This window comes from Lycorma delicatula, chromosome 6 (assembly GCF_047948215.1).
Source record: "Lycorma delicatula isolate Av1 chromosome 6, ASM4794821v1, whole genome shotgun sequence".
In the NCBI taxonomy this organism is placed as follows: domain Eukaryota; kingdom Metazoa; phylum Arthropoda; class Insecta; order Hemiptera; family Fulgoridae; genus Lycorma; species Lycorma delicatula.
In genome coordinates this window covers 81,806,496-81,825,502 of record NC_134460.1, presented here as the reverse complement: position 1 = coordinate 81,825,502, position 19,007 = coordinate 81,806,496, and the positions used below count along the sequence as shown (strand labels likewise).

Here is a 19,007-nt window from a genome sequence, read left to right as displayed (position 1 = left end):
CTGACATGAGATCAATCACCCCTAAAAATTGTATAGCCATTCCCAAAAAAAAAACCAGTTCCCAAGCCAGGCTTACAAAGGAAATCTGTAAAGTGGGCTTTTAGACTGAGCAGAATTTACTGTTCCAAATCGACCTCCAAGTCCATTGAAATATTGTGATGCAATAAATGCAACCCTAAAAGTGACATCTTGCACTCTTCACCAGTAAAATTAACATCATTACTCTGAAAGACAGAAATCTGACTATTGTAAATTGAACCCCACATGCTTTAATATGCACCACAGCCATAAGAAAGAATAGACATTGTAAAGGAACAAAGTAACGTACTTCTTCTTGTAATGAAATAATGTACATCATGATAATTCACTTCATTGTTAATTTAGCTACAGTTTCAATATTTTTCATTCTTCACCAAATTAAGTAAGTGATCATAAACAAAATGAACAGAATGGATTAGGAATCCTTAAAAATAAGGGAATGGGAATCTTTATTAACTGATTTACTAAATACCCCAGCTTTAAATTTATATTATTAGTAATGTAACAAGACCGGTATAGTGGACTTGATTAACAGATTCCTACCAATTAAAAAGCTTGCTGATACAGCAAGCTTTTAAGTATAGCCTACATCCATCCTTAGTACAAGGTTAAGTCCTTTTCTGAGACACATACTTTTTATACAGTACATTTAATGTATTAAATTAAACTCATGACATAAAAAAATACATTCTCGTTTCTTTTCTGTAGCACAATTAAGAAAAATAGCTGTATTTAATTTTAATTCATCATAAAATGGGATAAAATGTTCATAAAAAAAATTAGACTGGGAATTCTTGTTAGCTCTATATAACAACAAAAAACTCTATTTCACAAATTTTCTCCTGGTATTCTTGATTTCATTACATAGAGGTTCGACTGTATTTCACCAAGGTATTTAAATTTGGTGACTGGTTTTAATTTCTTGTTATTATTTAGTTGGAGCACTGGAGATTCTGTTTTAAAAGTGGGCATAACTTCTGTTTTCTCTAATGAAATCAGCAATTCAATCTTAGCTGTTATCTTTTCCAGTTCTTTGATTTGTGTTTGAGCTTCATCCACATTATTCACAAGTAAAGCAAGGTCAATGTAAGGCAATTAAGATTGATATTGGTACCAATCTTAATAGTTGACCTGCACTTTTTAGTCCACTCTTATGACTTTTTCTGGGGGGCAATTAAATAGTAACAGGAAGAGTCTGTCCCCCTGTTTTTTGAATGATTCGGAAAGCTTGCCTCTAAATTTCGCTTTGGAAATTGTGTTAGATTAATTTACATTAGTTAATGTATTATATTAACAATATACATTTATACCATTAATAATTTTTGTAATTAATTTATTCCAGAAAGATTATTGTTCTATTTTCTTTCTTATAATTTTAGATGATGTAAATGTGTAGATTAAAAAAAATATAATTTATTTTAAATTATTAAATATTTTCCTTTTTATTGTCTATAAATATGAGTATATAAAGAAGGGATATAGAAGGCTTTTTACTTATGGACTAAATTCCATAAAATCCCAACTTTTCTATCCATGAAGTTAAAGCTTATGATGATATAAGGCTTATCTAAAGAAAGCCACCAAGGAAAGTGGCTTGCAAGTACAAATCTGATATAGCTAAACTGTGGCAGAGTCTTGGATGGTGGAGAGCTGTAGAAGAAACTGATTCAAGGGCATTGATGTGCATTTTTTGTAACAAAGTATATTAAATTTCTATGAGATACCATCTCATTGCTTTATAATCCTAGTAACCAAAACTTTAATCTATAACACTACAGTCTGCTGTAGAGATTTTAAATTAGAAAAATAAATATAGCAACAGAGATATCATGTTTACCCTCTCTTTTAAAATGAACATGAGCTACAATAAAACATCATACTATAATATATTCAAAGATTTAGATTTAAGAAATAATATTAGATTAAAAAAATTAAATAGATCTTACCTCTAGGTGTAATGTATATAAAACACATTGGAAATGAGACACGACCATCACTATGTTCCATACGATAACAGTAAACAACATAACGGGGTTGATGACTAGGAAGATAACTTTCCCTTAATTCATCTAAGCTGACATCCTGTTACAGCAAAACCTTTATATATATGTCATCATTATTTATATAACTAAGTTAATTAAAATATTACAAATATCTTATAGAAGTTATAATTAAGTAAATTACCGTGCTAAAGATTTTATAAGACTAAGTAAATCAATATTCCTGTTTTAAACTTGCTTAAATTTAAAATAAATACTGCTCCTAAACAAAATTATTCTGGTATAGGTACTGAATTTTTCATTACATATCATCATCATAATAAAAAATTCTAAATTAATGAAATTTGCAAATTTTACTAAAACAAAATGAAAACCGACTTACTATAATTATATTATAACAATAAAAACCACAAAAGTTCTAAAACAAAACATTAAAAATTTTAACCATTAATCTATTGAAAATGCTATGTTAAAAATGCACTTAAGTTAAGCAAATTAAAAAAAAATCCAGATTAACCACAAATTTGAGCTTCTATTAAAACTTTTATAAACTTTCATATTTATTATTTTATTAGAATCCAGAGGCTGGCTCTACCATATATAGGCATCTTCATCGCTAATTTAGCTTTTTGACAGTCCATAAGCCGAATTACATCCAATGAGGCTCAATCAATAAACAATACAGGAAAATGCCAGGCACATCAGAGATAGAGTAATGGCAATGGTTGATGTAATTCAAGAAAGCTGCTACTGACAGAAGAGAATGAATCCTCTATTATTTCAGAAGGGTAATCTCTGGTGAGAAACTGCCCCTTTTGACTAGAGTTGTTTTCATTTTACTAAAAACCATTTATAAAATGATGAAATTAATTGAGTTAGTTTACACATACATTGTAACATGACCAATAATGTGGACCATGGTAACAGATTTCTTCCAATTAAAAAGAAAGAAAGAGAAAATAATGAAAAGAAGAATCTTGAAGGAACTAAAAGGGATCCTTATCTTAGAATAATGGGTCCATTTAACAATCTGTTTTTTGAAATATGGATATTGGTACCTCCAAAAGTTTTTTGTCAACCAGAAGGGTTACATGACTGAGAAAAAGATTTATGGAAAAGTGTAAGGGTGTGGACAAAAAAAGGAAGTTATTACGCTTCAAAAATTAAAAGGGTGAGTCAGGGTCTGGTTCTGCAGACCAGGGGATATATACTGCCAGGGACCAGCAGACAAGGTATTAATTATATAAGACTGTGTTCAGCGCAGTAGTGATAACAAGCAATAACAGCAAGTAGTTTCGCAAACCCAAGTTTGATGCAGTTGCAGTGACAGTGATAACAGTAAGCATTTGATAACAAGTGAAGAATACATCATGAGCATTCCTTTGTGGGCAGTGGTTGAATGCAAGAGGTTGTTCGGTGAGTTATTGGTAAACAGTAGTGAAAGTGACAGTATTCCATTCATTCATAATGTGTAGGATTGTTCATTTATAAACAGTAAAAGTAATAATATTTGCAAAAAGTGAATTGTATGAACTTTAGACTTTTCTACTGTTATCTTGTTGTTAATGCAATATTATTTTATATCAGTTATTTGTAAACTGTTTAGTAAATTGGACTCCATAGTGTAACATTTATAATTTAATTGTTATTTAATCAATTTTGACCTTTTATTAGAATTACTATTTTGGAGTCATATTATTATTTCAAATTATTATCATTATTAGAGTAACAGATTGTATTTATAAGAAATCTTTGTTTGTTAATCTCTCAATATCCTGGTCCAACCACAAACACTTGACAATATTATATATATATATATTTTTTTGACTTCAGTCATTTGACTGGTTTGATGCAGCTCTCCAAGATTCCCTATCTGGTGCTAGTCGTTTCATTTCAGTATACCATCTACATCCTACATCCCTAACAATTTGTTTTACATATTACAAACGTGGCCTGCCTACACAATTTTTTCCTTCTACCTGTCCTTCCAATATTAAAGTGACTATTCCAGGATGCCTTAGTATGTGGCCTATAAGTCTGTCTCTTCTTTTAACTATATTTTCCCAAATGCTTCTTTCTTCATCTATTTGCCGCAATACCTCTTCATTTGTCACTTTATCCACCCATCTGATTTTTAACATACTCCTATAGCACCACATTTCAAAAGCTTCTAATCTTTTCTTCTCAGATACTCCGATTGTCCAAGTTTCACTTCCATATAAAGCGACACTCCAAACATACACTTTCAAAAATCTTTTCCTGACATTTAAATTAATTTTTGATGTAAACAAATTATATTTCTTACTGAAGGCTCGTTTCGCTTGTGCTATTCGGCATTTTATATCGTTCCTGCTTCGTCCATCTTTAGTAATTCTACTTCACAAATAACAAAATTCTTCTACATCCATAATCTTTTCTCCTCCTATTTTCACATTCAGTGGTCCATCTTTGTTATTTCTACTACATTTCATTACTTTTGTTTTGTTCTTGTTTATTTTCATGCGATAGTTCTTGCGTAGGACTTCATCTATGCCGTTTATTGTTTCTTCTAAATCCTTTTTACTCTCGGCTAGAATTACTATATCATCAGCAAATCGTAGCATCTTTATCTTTTAACCTTGTACTGTTACTCCGAATCTAAATTGTTCTTTAACATCATTAACTGCTAGGTCCATGTAAAGATTAAAAAGTAACGGAGATAGGGAACATCCTTGTCGGACTCCCTTTCTTATGTTCTTCAATTATTACTGTTGCTGTTTGGTTCCTGTACATGTTAGCAATTGTTCTTCTATCTCTGTATTTGAACCCTAATTTTTTTTAAATGCTGAACATTTTATTCCAGTCTACGTTATCGAATGCCTTTTCTAGGTCTATAAACGCCAAGTATGTTGGTTTGTTTTTCTTTAATCTTCCTTCTACTATTAATCTGAGGCCTAAAATTGCTTCCCTTGTCCCTATACTTTTCCTGAAACCAAATTGGTCTTCTCCTAACACTTCTTCCACTCTCCTCTCAATTCTTCTGTATAGAATTCTAGTTAAGATTTTTGATGCACGACAAGTTAAACTAATTGTTCTGTATTCTTCACATTTATCTGCCCCTGCTTTCTTTGGTATCATGACTATAACACTTTTTTTGAAGTCTGATGGAAATTCCCCTTTTTCATAAATATTACATACCAGTTTGTATAATCTATCAATCGCTTCCTCACCTGCACTGCGCAGTAATTCTACAGGTATTCCGTCTATTCCAGGAGCCTTTCTGCCATTTAAATCTTTTAATGCTCTCTTAAATTTAGATCTCAGTATTGTTTCTCCCATTTCATCCTAACCAACTTCTTCTTCTTCCTCTCTAACACCATTTTCTAATTCATTTCCTCCATATAACTCTTCAATATATTCCACCCATCTATCAACTTTACCTTTCGTATTATATATCGGTGTACCATCTTTGTTTAACACATTATTAGATTTTAATTTATGTACCCCAAAATTTTCCTTAACTTTCCTGTATGCTCCGTCTATTTTACCAATGTTCATTTCTCTTTCCACTTCTGAACACTTTTCTTTGATCCACTCTTATTTTGCCAGTTTGCAATTCCTGTTTATAGCATTTCTTAATTGCCGATAGATCCTTTTACTTTCTTCATCACTAGCATTCTTATATTTTCTACGTTCATCCATCAGCTGCAATATATCGTCTGAAACCCAAGGTTTTCTGCCAGTTCTCTTTATTCCGTTTGCTTCTGCTGATTTAAGAATTTCCTTTTTAACATTCTCCCATTCTTCTTCTACATTTTCTACCTTATCTTTTTTACTCATACCTCTTGCGATGTCCTCCTCAAAAATTTTCTTTACCTTCTCTTCTTCAAGCTTCTCCAAATTCCACCGATTCATCTGACAGCTTTTCTTCAGGTTTTTAAACCCCAATCTACATTTCATTATCACCAAATTATGGTCGCTATTAATGTCTGCTCCAGGGTAAGTTTTGCAATCAACGAGTTGATTTCTAAATCTTTGCTTAACCATGATATAATCTATCTGATACCTTGCAGTATCGCCTGGCTTTTTCCAAGTGTATATTCTTCTATTATGATTTTTAAATTGGCTGTTAGCAATTACTAAATTATACTTCGTGCAAAACTCTATAAGTCGGTCCCCTCTTTCATTCCTTTTGCCCAGCCCGTATTCACCCACTATATTTCCTTCCTTGCCTTTTCCAATGCTTGCATTCCAATCTCCAACTATTATTAAATTTTCATCTCCTTTTACGTGTTTAATTGCTTCATCAATCTCTTCGTATACACACTCTACCTCATCATCATCATGGGCGCTTGTAGGCATATAGACGTTAACAATCGTTGTCGGTTTAGGTTTTGATTTTATCCTTATTACAATGATTCTATCGCTATGCATTTTGAAATACTCTACTCTCTTTCCTATCTTTTTGTTCATTATGAAACCTACTCCTGCCTGCCCATTATTTGAAGCTGAGTTAATTATACTAAAATCACCTGACCAAAAGTCGTCTTCCTCTTCCCACCGAACCTCACTAATTCCTACTACATCCACATTTATCCTATCCATTTCCCTTTTTAAATTATCTAGCTTACCAACCTTTTTTAAACTTCTAACATTCCACGCTCCAACTCGTAGAATGTTTTTTTTTAATTTTCTGGTGACCACTTCCCTAGTAGTCCCCACCTGGAGATCCGAACGGGGGACTAGATTACCTCTGGAATATTTTACCAAGGAAGGCGCCTCCATCATTGCTATATGAAATTGCAGAGCCACATTTTCTTGGAAAAAAAGCACCTGTAGTTTTCCATTGCTTTCAGCTGCGCAGTACTCAGAGGACTGAGTGATGTTGATATGGCCGTTTAAGTGATTGTGACTCACGCCCTTAACAACTACTGAAAGAGCTGCTGCCCTCTTTCAGGAATCATTTCTTAGTCTGGCTCTCAACAGATACCTCTCTGATATGGTTGCACCTTCGGTCCAGCTACTCTGTATCCCTGAGCACTCAAGCCCCCTCACCAACAGCAAGGTCTCATGATTCATAGAGGAGGATATATATATATATGCACGTGTGTTTCTCTATTTAAACATTTATATCTTTATTAAAAAAAGAAAGGTTTGCTTATTTTGGATTATGAGTGTTCAGATTATCAGGATGCACATATTAATGTCAAACTGCAGTGGTAAATGAAATTAACAGGCTTAAGGAATTGAACATCGCTACTATAAATTTGAATGAGATTCATTAATCATTAATGTAGTAATTATAGTGCATAAAGAGCATTAACTAAAGTGCATATAGAGCAGTTAACTCTATCATCTACAAAATCTAACCTAAAGTAATACACTGGATTACATAAACAGTACGATGTAATTTGTATATATAATTTATTACACAGTACTAATACAATACATTTAAAACACTCAGCACATAAAGGGTTATTAGAAAACTTTTTTGATAAATATTTAAAAATAAATGCTTAAATTGACCTTAAATTACAAAATAAATAACAGAAATTTAGTTTTAATTTATAAATATATATTTCTTCTCTTATAATTAAGCACCTTCTCCATAGTCTTCTTTTACATCTGCAGTAGCAATGTGACTTTATATCACAGCATTTTGTTTTTAGTTGTCCAGTCAAAGTTTAAGTTGAGAACCAAGATTACTTTGTAATATTTCAGATCTGGCCTTTTTATTTCCTCATTAGCATTTCCTATCAGGCCTAACAATCTTTAGCAGATAGTTAAAAAAATAGTGAATGTATTTAACTATGTTTATTTAAAGTTCCTATTAACTAGGATCAAAATAACTTTTGCCATAATAACTTTTTGTCCTAGTTTCATATTACTTGGAGTTTCTCTGTCTTGAATGATTTCATTACAAAAATTACACAACTGATTCTGTCTTCACATTTATTAACATTTAGAAAAACTTTTACTATTAGGAATATCAGTCTCTGGCAATAGTTTCTTTTGAAAATAGATAATAGATTCTTTATTTAAAAAACTGATACAATTATTGAAAGGTATACACAAGTAGAACTGAAGGCAAAAGTAGACTGAACTGTACAGTAATGTTTGAAAATTTTGTGACTTTGGATTCCTTTTTTTCTTTTTATAAAGATGTATTTCTAAACTGGTTTTTATGAGATGTATTATCTGCATTTAAATATTTATAAGTTATTTTATATAAGTATAAAACTAATATGGTTTTATGGTCTAACATTCATATGAAGATTTGATGATCCTGTGAGTCAAAGTGAAAACACTATTTTTAAATAAAATATTACTTATATTAAATTACTGAAAATTAATAAAAAAAAATTTATTTTCAATGACATGAACTTCATTTTATCTTTCTTCCTAAAATACAAACAGATATATATATATATATATATATATATATATAAATACTATATGTTACATATAGTATTTAAATACTATAGAACTAGTGATACTAGATAGAACTAGAACTACTAGATAGAACTAGTAAATACTAGAACTAGTATTTAAATACTTTATAGTATATAAATACTATATGTTACATATAGTATTTATGTAACATATATATATATAAATACTAGCTCCACATTACATTTTTGCCTGTGCTATATGATTTTCTTGCGTTTCCCACATCGATCATTTTTTTATTTTATGTTTTTCAGTCAAGTAACCAGCAGCTGCAGCCAGTAACACATACAGTAATGGCGGTGTGGCTGTGTTGGTTGATCCACAGTGCCGTATACCTTTGCACCCTTAAAAAAAATTGGAATTAAAAAAATACCAAAAATGGTTTTTAAATTTTTATTTGAAGAGTATTTGCAGCCCAAATCTACTGAATATCTCATTAGAGATATAATATTTCATTAGTTGAAATTGGTAAAGAGGTTTCAAAAACCTAGATATTGGTTTATTGACATAAAGATTACATTCACTAAATATCAGGGCTGATTTCTTCATTTTTTATGGAGAAATTAAATAAAAAATCTACAAATTAATTTTTAGATATTCATAATTATTCAGTTCAAACTCAACTCACAGTTAACAATGTACTACAAATGTCAAATCCCCATACTACATGTGTATATATATATATGTATATATATATTAGAGATGAAATATATATAAAAAGCATCTCAGTTATGACAACATGGGTAGAAATTTGATTGTAATTGATCAGGTACTTTTTTTTATCGTGAACAAACAATAAATTGAACATAAATTTAATTCTATTATTTTTGTAATATTATTCATTCAATTGATTTGAATCTTTCGGTTCAAACCCACTTCATACTTCATTAATTCAATCCATTAAAGTTTGTGCTTCAACCAGCAAATTTCCACTGCTACATATATATATGTGCAAGAAAAAAAAAAGAAGATATATATACATATTCTTTTTTCGAGATGAAATTTGTCTAAAAACCTTCTCAGTTATGCCAAGAAACATGGGTAAAAATTTGGTGGCAATTGAAATTGCAATCAAATTTATATTCTCCTTCTTATATATAAATAATATATATGTGTTACAATAATAAAATATGTTATATAAATGTTATACTTTTATAAATATATGTTGTTTTCTTTATATATAAATAAAACATGTCAAAACTGATTCATAAATGCCCAGCAAATCTACAGAAGATAATTGATGAAAATCTGCATACACATTCTTACGGCATAAGTCCACACTTAGAAAGGATTTTTTAAATTCTGAATTTAAAGGGTTAAAATGGCGTAACAATGAAATTCACTAAATTTTTAATTTCTTTGTAACAAAGGAGTATATCAGCTTGATTTTTGGAGTGTGAAATCTAATTGTGAATATCTAAAAACAAATTTCTAAATTTTTTTTGAAATTCCTAGTTTAAAAGGTTAAAATGAATTTTTTTTGAAATCCAACTATTTTTTTAATTTCTCTGTAACAAATGAAGATAGTAGCTTGATTTTTTGATGTGCATAATTTTCATGTTAATACCTCACAACCGATTTCCAGATTTTTCCAAATTCAACCTTGAAAGAGGTGAAGAAAGGTAAAAAAAATTTTTGAAGAATGATAGCAAATTTTCCTTATTTCTGACTATACTAACATGATATTTACTAGATTTGAGCTTGCAAATACTCTTCAGGTAAATACCTAAAAACCATTTTCAAGGTTTCTGAATTTAATTTTTTTAAGGGGTGCAATGGTGTACAGCACAGTAGCTCAACCAACATAGCCACTGCCACTGTTACTGTATGTGAAATGCGACTGGCTGCATCTACTTCTGGTTTGACTAAAAAAATGAGAAACAAAGTATGGTCACCTCCTAGTGATGTTTGTAGAGTAATCCTAACAACCAGGCAAAATACATTTTTACCTGTACAAAGGACAGGTAATCCAGCTATAACTAATATTTTTAATGTAGGCTGACTATTTTGAAACACGCCTTCTTCAGATCATTCAAGAGTTACTGAACAAACTGTACTGTCCAAACTGTTGCTCTGAAGAAATTACAATATATAATGATATTTTTGTAAATTGAACCAGCTTTAATTTTTATTTATCATTATTTTTCTCACAAATATGAGTTTAATGAACACAGGGGAGTCCAGGGGGCAGAGTTTAGTGAGCCCTGACTGTGATGGGAAATTCAAGTAACCATATAACATGGGCAAATATATATATATATATATGTATGCAAATACTTATTTTTTTGGAAGATTATATACTGCTATATTTAAAACAAATAATTACAAATATTTAAATCCACCATAAACAGTTTGAATAAAAGGTAAGGACACTCACTTATCTGTAGTGCTTTTAGAGTATTACTCAATCAGCAGACAAGTTTTATAAATTACACAATTACAAATTAAAATATAAAAAATCATTAGTATATAGTATTTATCATAGTATTCAATTGTTATGAAAGGTCTACCGATTTAAACATTGTATTATCATATTCAGTTTGTTTATTAATAGTCTGTATTTATTTTTATATTATTTACTAATATAATATTTCTCTAATATATCAACTTCTTTAATATTATTTATATCTCATATTTCTAAGTTATTATTAATGTCAGCAATTTCATGTTTATTCTTCAATATATGTTCAGTAACATTTGAAATTTTAATATTTATTTTTTATACGCTTTTATTTAACTTGCTTTAGTTATAATCAAATCTTGCAACTGCTATATCTATTGATCTATAGTATGAAAATCAATGAAATTTGGTACACGTATGTAATGTTGATGACAATACAATACTACGGTGTTAGAATTTGGATAAGTAATACAAACGAATTTGGATAGTCTTAATAAACAAACAAACTTGAACAAACAATAATATTCAGATATAAATATTATTAAGAATATTTTTTTTGGATGTAAAAAGTTTATTGTTCATTAAGACTAAAATGTAAAAAATACAAAAAAAATACAAAAATATATTTGATTACATTTAAAAAATTATTTCTTTAAAAAGCTTTTATTTAACTAATATTAATATTAACATTAATAAAAAAGGAAACAAATTAGAAAAACCCTCTAAAAAGTAAAAAATAAGAATTAAATCAAATTGAGAATTTTAAACAAAAAAGTATAATATTAACAAATATAAAAATGCACTGAAAAGTAAAAGATAAATTATATAAATATCTAATAAATAACCAATAAATAAAAAATAAATCAATGTAATAATTATTACATTTTAAAATTAAAAGTAATGAAAATATTTAGTTAAATAAAAGCATGGCGCAGTTTTTATAATTATCCTTTTGAATAAGTATTTGTAGACATTTGCTGTATTTTAAAATATATTTTTTGTTTAATGAGGTTGTTTAGTATATGTATATACTTCATTTATCTGTAATAAAGTAACTCAAGTTTTAATTCTTTGATGGTTCAAATTTGCACCGAGATGACCTTTAAGGATTAATAAGATTAAAAATAAAAATAAAATTTAGAAATCCTGCACAAAGTTATTACATTTTGACGGTAATCTGAAAAATTATTAATTATTATAATTGAAATCGTAATTATGAATTCATTAAATTAAAATTCATAATTAATTAAAATGAAACTTTTAGCGGAAAGAGTGCGTTCAATTTGGCTTAGATTACAAGCAGATTTCGAAGATGAACTTCAACTATGTGAGAACACGTACAAAGAAACCGAGTGGGTGCATTTTCCCAGATTGTTACTTGTAACTAGTCAATCTCAACTGGAGAGGTTCCAGCAGATCTTTCCGCCTCCTTGCATCATTATTGAAAATGAAAATTAACTGTTGTAAAAATAAATGTTGTGTTGTTTTAAATAAATTATAAAAACTGCACCATGCTTTTATTTAAATAAATATTTTCATTACTTTTAATTTTAAAATTTAATAATTATTACATTTATTTATTGGTTATTTATTTATTAGATATTTCTATAATTTATTTTTTACTTTTCAGTGCATTTTTATATTTGTTAATATATTATATTTTTTTGTTTAAAATTCTCAATTTGATTTAATTCTTATTTTTTACTTTTTAGAGGGTTTTTCTAATTGTTTCCTTTTTTTTATTAATGTTAATATTAATATTAGTTAAATAAAAGCTTTTTTAAAAAATAATTTTTTATATGTAATCAAACATATTTTTGTATTTTTTCCTTTTTTGTAATTACTAATATGCTCTGAAAATCTTTTTATAAATGACCTGGTGGTTCTTTGTATATATATATATATATATATATATATATATCATTATATTTGATTTTATAGATTCCACAAAGTTCATGTTTTTCAATAACTATGCAATATATTTCATTGATTTACCAGGTATATATGCAATTTGTTATGATATTTAAAAGTAATATATTTATTATGTGAAATATGTTTACGTTCATCATTATCATTATTACTGTTATTAATATGGTTTTTTCTGATATATTTTTATTATTTAAATATGTACGAAATTTATCAATGAATCTATTATTATATCCAATTATATTTGCAATATGTTTTATATATTCAATTTCTTTATTCATACTATATACTTTAATTTAAAATTATATTATTTATAAAATTTACCTGTTGATGATGGAGTAATACTCCCAAAGTGCTACAGATACGCGAGCGTTCTTATCTTTAATTTGAACTATATCTGGTGGATTTAAATATTTGTTTTTAAAATATAATATATATATATATATATACGTGTGTGTGAATGAATGTCCAAGGTTATAATGAATAAATAAATAAAAGAAAATATTAATCAAGTTACACAAAAATTTGGTACTGGACAAGACAGTCAGATGAACAACCCCTCCACTCTTATATTATTTTTCATCCATTCTTTGGCAATGAGAATTGTATCCGTATAATTTGAATTGTATAGAAAACCATGTTTAGTCACCATCCATATATTGTACAATGAAGGACCTTATGGAGGAATATTATGGTCCACGGGGTCTAGATAAGTGCCAGTTTCCTACCTGGAAGTAGCACAAAATGCCCAAGTGGTAATTTGAGTTTTAAGGCATCAAATTTATATTAACAAATATTTTACAAAATATGTATGTAGATAAAAATATATATCCAACAAATAACTAACAAAATAATTTCTATCAAATATTAAAATAAACAGGAGACTAAGATGTAGTATGTGACTTGATCTAAAAGAAAGCAGGGCTCTTAAGATTCATAAGTTCCACTATGTTCATTGTACCTATATAACATTCATGTGTCCAGTCCTGCTGACTTTTGATTTAACTATAGAACTGTTAACTGCTTTGTTTTTTGAAAACAAAGCATAGTGATACTTCACATTTATATATGAATTGATGATATACATAAATTTTTTTTATAAGGGTAGAAATAAATCTGGATTATATTTCATAAGAGTAACCATAAATTATTCTTATTTCATAAGAGTTAACATAAAATTTTATGTTCATTTAAAAATGTGTATTGTAATTTAATAAGCATTATTACAGAAGTGTGTATGTAATAGATTTGGTGAAACATTTGATTATTTAATATTAATTGAAAATTATAATTTAGAATTGCATTATTTTTGGATTTTCTAGTTTAATTTTACTTAATTATTCTGGAATTTGTTTAATTTTATCTACATTAAAGTTTACTACAGAGTGACTGAAAAACAGATTCTCACAAGAACAACACAAACACTGAGGCATACATGCCTGATCTTTAATAAATTGCAAAAAATTCTAATCTTTTAGTTCATTACTCCTCTGATATTGTTGGACAATATTCTCCCTAAGTTGGAGTTAATCATCATTTCAATTATTTGTTTTTTTGTTGTCAATCATTTAATCGCTCTTTGATTTGATATAATTCTTCTGATCTTAATTTGTGTACACGTTCTCTAGTTTTCAATTTTCTTTCTTTATACTCATCATCCTCTCTTAATTTTTTTATTCTTTCTTTGGTTTTAACATTTTCTTCCTCTTTATATTTATCATCTTATCTTAATGTTAAAGGGACTTTTACTCTATCCTAATATTTCATGTAAGATTGATGAATTAATAATTGTATAAATATTTGATGTTAATAAAAACTAATATATCATCAATTGTGTAACTGTCAACCTTATTAAAGAACTGGAGGAACGTATCTCACTTTCAAATGAAATAAGTTTAAATGAAGTGCAGCAAAAAATGTGAATATGTATTGCACGCCTATTAAGAGGCGTACAAGGAATTCCTTGTATGCCTGTACACCACATGACTTCATGTGGTGTCCACATCAGATTTTTTAAAGTTTATTTTTACATTTTTATTTCCTTGTAAAGGAAGTATTGTGGTAGCAAAAAATGTCGGTTTTCAGATTTCAATGGAAATATCCATTTTGACTAGTTTTAGCATGACATCTGTACATATGTATCTTCCATAACTCAAAAACGATTAGCCGTAGGAAGTTGAAATTTTGGATTTAGGATTGCGGTAACATCTAGTTGTACATCTGCTTTTTTGATTGCAATCAACTGAACCAAAAGTGTCCAAAAACTACAAAAATCTAAAAAAATTTGGATTTTGGACATTTTCTTAACTGCAGAAAGAAGCCCTCATTGAGAGCTTTCCAACAATATATCATAAGTAGTACTTATTTTCATTAGTTCCAGAATTATAGTCAAATGAAACTTTAATTAATGAAATATTTGGATCTTAGAAGGGAAAGGCACATTGGTTTGAATCAGACTTCATCTCCTTTTTTCAATTTAAATTTATTGATTTACTTACCTCCGATAGTAAAACTTTTAACAGTAAATAAATAAAAAAAATCAGAAGTTATTAATGAAATTAAATTTTATGTACTTCTCAATTAAAAAATAATGTGTATATGTAATTTAATAGGGGTACAAGGAAGTCATCTGGTGCCACATTTTTTTAATCATACAGAATAATACTAATTTGTTAACACTACAAAAATTTTCTATTTGGAAAATATTCAAAGTAGAGAATACGTTAGTAAATATTTAGGTCTTTTTATGTGTTATTCTATGTTGAAAACTGTCAAATTAATTTCTTAAAATATCACCCCATTTCAAATACAAGCATTAAAATGACAAAATAGTGCCTTTGTATTCTGTCTTCATATAATCTACTGTATTGCCAACACTATTTTATAAAGGCACAAAGTTTGTTTTGGGTAATCTCAAGAACTTCTGAAAACTAAACAAAATCATTCAATGATGTTTAAAACGTTATTCCTCTCCAAAAACCACAGAATACTTTAAAATGTAAGGTAATATAGATTATGTAATCGTCTGAATAACCCTCCTGCCCTTACACTCCATCAAAAAGTCTTTCACTCAAGAAGTCAAGTTCAAGATACAAAAGTGAACTGTTATCATTGTTTGGCGCCTAAAACTATGAGTCACGTATGTGATATTTAGTAAATTAAAAATGTTAACTTATCATGTGTTTATACTTATGAATGTGGAATCTTAGTTAAAAAAAGAATACTTACTTATTCTTGAAAATTATAATATCCACCTCTATCAAACCAGAAAACAGAACTGTGTTTGTATAACTCAACACAATAAGGACCTTTTTTATAAGCTCTTCAGATTACAAGAAAAGGCCTTATTATGCTTTGGTTCCTATCTTTAGTAAATTACCAAACCATTTAAAAAGCATTTCCACCAATTGATTTAAAATTAACAAATTTTCCTTTACATAAACAAAAACATTGTCAATGACATTTTAAATAACACTAATTAAATATACAAAAAACTCAACTTTTTGCATCTCCTCTCAATGTGTTCAGAAATATGTGCAAATAATTTTCATTAACATCTTTGGAATTGTGATTTATGTTATAGTTAATTTACACATTTGTTATCTTCATGTATTTACTTTAATGTTATTTCACGTCTTTAAATTTTAAATAATTAATATGAACTTAAATCAGATTTATTTTTTTAATTTTATTATTAATAGTGCATTTTGCTCTGATTAAGGTTTAAGTATGGTTTCCCTTGACCCAAGCCGGCAAATACTGGGGCAGTTCCCTTTTTATCTGTGGAGTAGCAAATCTACCAGTTCCTAACATGATCTACATATGTATTAAGTATAGATTAGAATGTTTTTTTTTTTTTTTTTTTTACCTTATTAGTATAGTAATACGATTATGAAACATTTTAAATTCTATTAATATAAACAACCTAGTACAGAATATTGAGATAAGACATATACCTTAATTTTACCATGAAAGTACTTTCACAGGATCCTACACCCTCAGTCATGATTGAAGAATTTAATTAAACTTTTGGGATCCCATAAATGTACTCTCATTGCAAAATTATAATAAGTTATGTCATATCTCAATATTCTGTAATAGGTGGTTATTATTAATAGAACTTAAAATATAATTTAACAGTATAGAGGAATGATATGAATTAAAAATATTTAATTTTAATAAAATGATTATGGATATGTACATAAAATAAGGTCTAACTAGGATCATTTATTATTACACATTTACAAAATTTTGAAAACAAAAAAAAAATTTTTTTTGTTTTCAATATTGTAAAACTTATGTTTTTTTAATATTTTTTACAATATTTTTTTAACAGAGTACAGGCTAAAAAATTCAGAATTCAAAAATTATAAAAATCATAACTGATATCTGTAATTTAAAAACTGACAATATAGTGACAATTATCAAATTCCATTATCAACATCAAATTCATATCTGTAGGCTTCAAAATCATGCAAGAATCTCAATATTTATAAAAATAATTTTCTGCAAAGTCAACATAGAGTACGAACTTCTGAGTGTCAAATTTTTATTATAAAATAATCAGATCATGAAAAAAATATATAAATGTCAACTAAAATCCATCAGCATTAATTGTTTACTTTTCACAATAATTTTCTTTCAACATTTAACATACTTAAACATACGTTGATATATTTATCTGACACATATCTGAAACTACAGTTTCAAAAAAGACTGAGAGAAAAAAATCTGTTTGGAAAGGGATAAACTATGTACATATAAAATTTTTATTCTACATAATCTATTTATTATATAGAAAAAAACAAAAAACATAATATCATAAGGTTAAAAAATGTACAAGATACATTTCTTTTGAGAATAGATACTTACAATAGAAAATTACTTTGGCCCATTCGCCACCATCTAACATGGAAAGAGTGCCAAATTTTTACAAGGGATTCAATTTCATCACATGAAATATTCTTCAATTTGTGTGAAGAGTTTCATCAAATTTATTGTTTGTTTCTGACTGTAATGAATTATTGGTTATTTTTTCATACTACTTTTCCATTAAAAAACTGATTTATCAAACATGGCAATCATTCAGCAAAAGCTGCCATTAATTTTTTTAGTCTGTAGGACAACTGTTAGCTATTGTTTCAGAGTATGAGATGAAGTGGCAATTTTGTCGTGTGTGAAAATGTCATGTCTGACTAGGATTCGAAGCGAACCCAGAACCTCCATATGCTTAAAAACTTAAAGCAAAAACAATTAATACTATAAACTACTTTTATTTTTTTTAATACAACTAATCAAACAGCTGTCTTATTATTATAGAAAACAAATGATTTTTAAATTATAACAATCGCACACTTAAAAAAAAAATTGTTAAAAATATTCTGAAACCTTTACTTACCTCGATAAACTCATCTATGCATATTTTTTGCTTTTCTCTGTCCACTTTTACTATTAACATAAAAACGAAAAATATTCTGATAATATTGAATTTTAATATTTAAATATAATACATAAAATGATGATTTTTTTTTTTATAATTAGTTTATTAAAAAAAAACCTTTATTATAAATTAGGTAAAAAAAGTATAAGATCTTCATTACTGATCATGTTAATCATAGGATGCTGGTTATCTTAGGTAATAACTTTACATGAATTATTACGCAAGATTCATAATTATAGGAATTAACAATGGTATGGCAGTTAATATCTTGTTATATGTTCTTAATTTCAACCCAATAGATAGTTTATTGATGGTTACAGTACAAATACGAGAGATAGATATGACAAACATGAAAAAGTAATTTTTTTAAACTAATTTTTTATTAAATTGATAATTTTGGTTACAATTTCTTTTTAAATTTAAATCTACCCTTTTAATTTCAGTCTATCACTTCTACATTGTTTTATAATACATAATTTTTTACTAATGTTTCCATACTTATCACTTTCAGCTAAATTTAAGATTTCCTTAGTTCTACGTAAACCATAACCAAATAATTCCACAAATGTAACATAAGGGATATATCATCCTGGAAATTGGAAGGTAAAATAAAGGATGCTGACAAGTGAAGCTTGTCAGCAATAATAAAAACCGGTTTCTATAATTATCAAGTTAAAAAATTGCTGAAAAACATGTCATTTAACTTTAACTTTGTGAAAAACTACTACTTAGTATGAAATAACTGAAATGTCCATTCATGTAAATGATAGAA

At 27.8% G+C, this 19,007-nt stretch overlaps 1 protein-coding gene across 2 annotated transcripts in view; it reads right to left on the bottom strand.

Annotated features, from left to right (window-relative positions):
* Positions 1 to 19,007, bottom strand: part of GMF (Glia maturation factor) — a 40,370-nt gene that overhangs the window by 12,368 nt on the left and 8,995 nt on the right. For both annotated transcript variants that reach the window (XR_012756638.1, XM_075367967.1), the window contains exons 3-4: positions 18,194 to 18,243; positions 1,986 to 2,121 (exon numbers count right to left, since the gene is read on the bottom strand). Coding sequence is in view for 1 of the 2 variants with exons in the window: in XM_075367967.1 (XP_075224082.1) it covers positions 1,986 to 2,121; positions 18,194 to 18,243 (186 nt within the window). In the remaining variant the exon portion in view is untranslated. The remainder of the gene's footprint in view (positions 1 to 1,985; positions 2,122 to 18,193; positions 18,244 to 19,007) is intronic.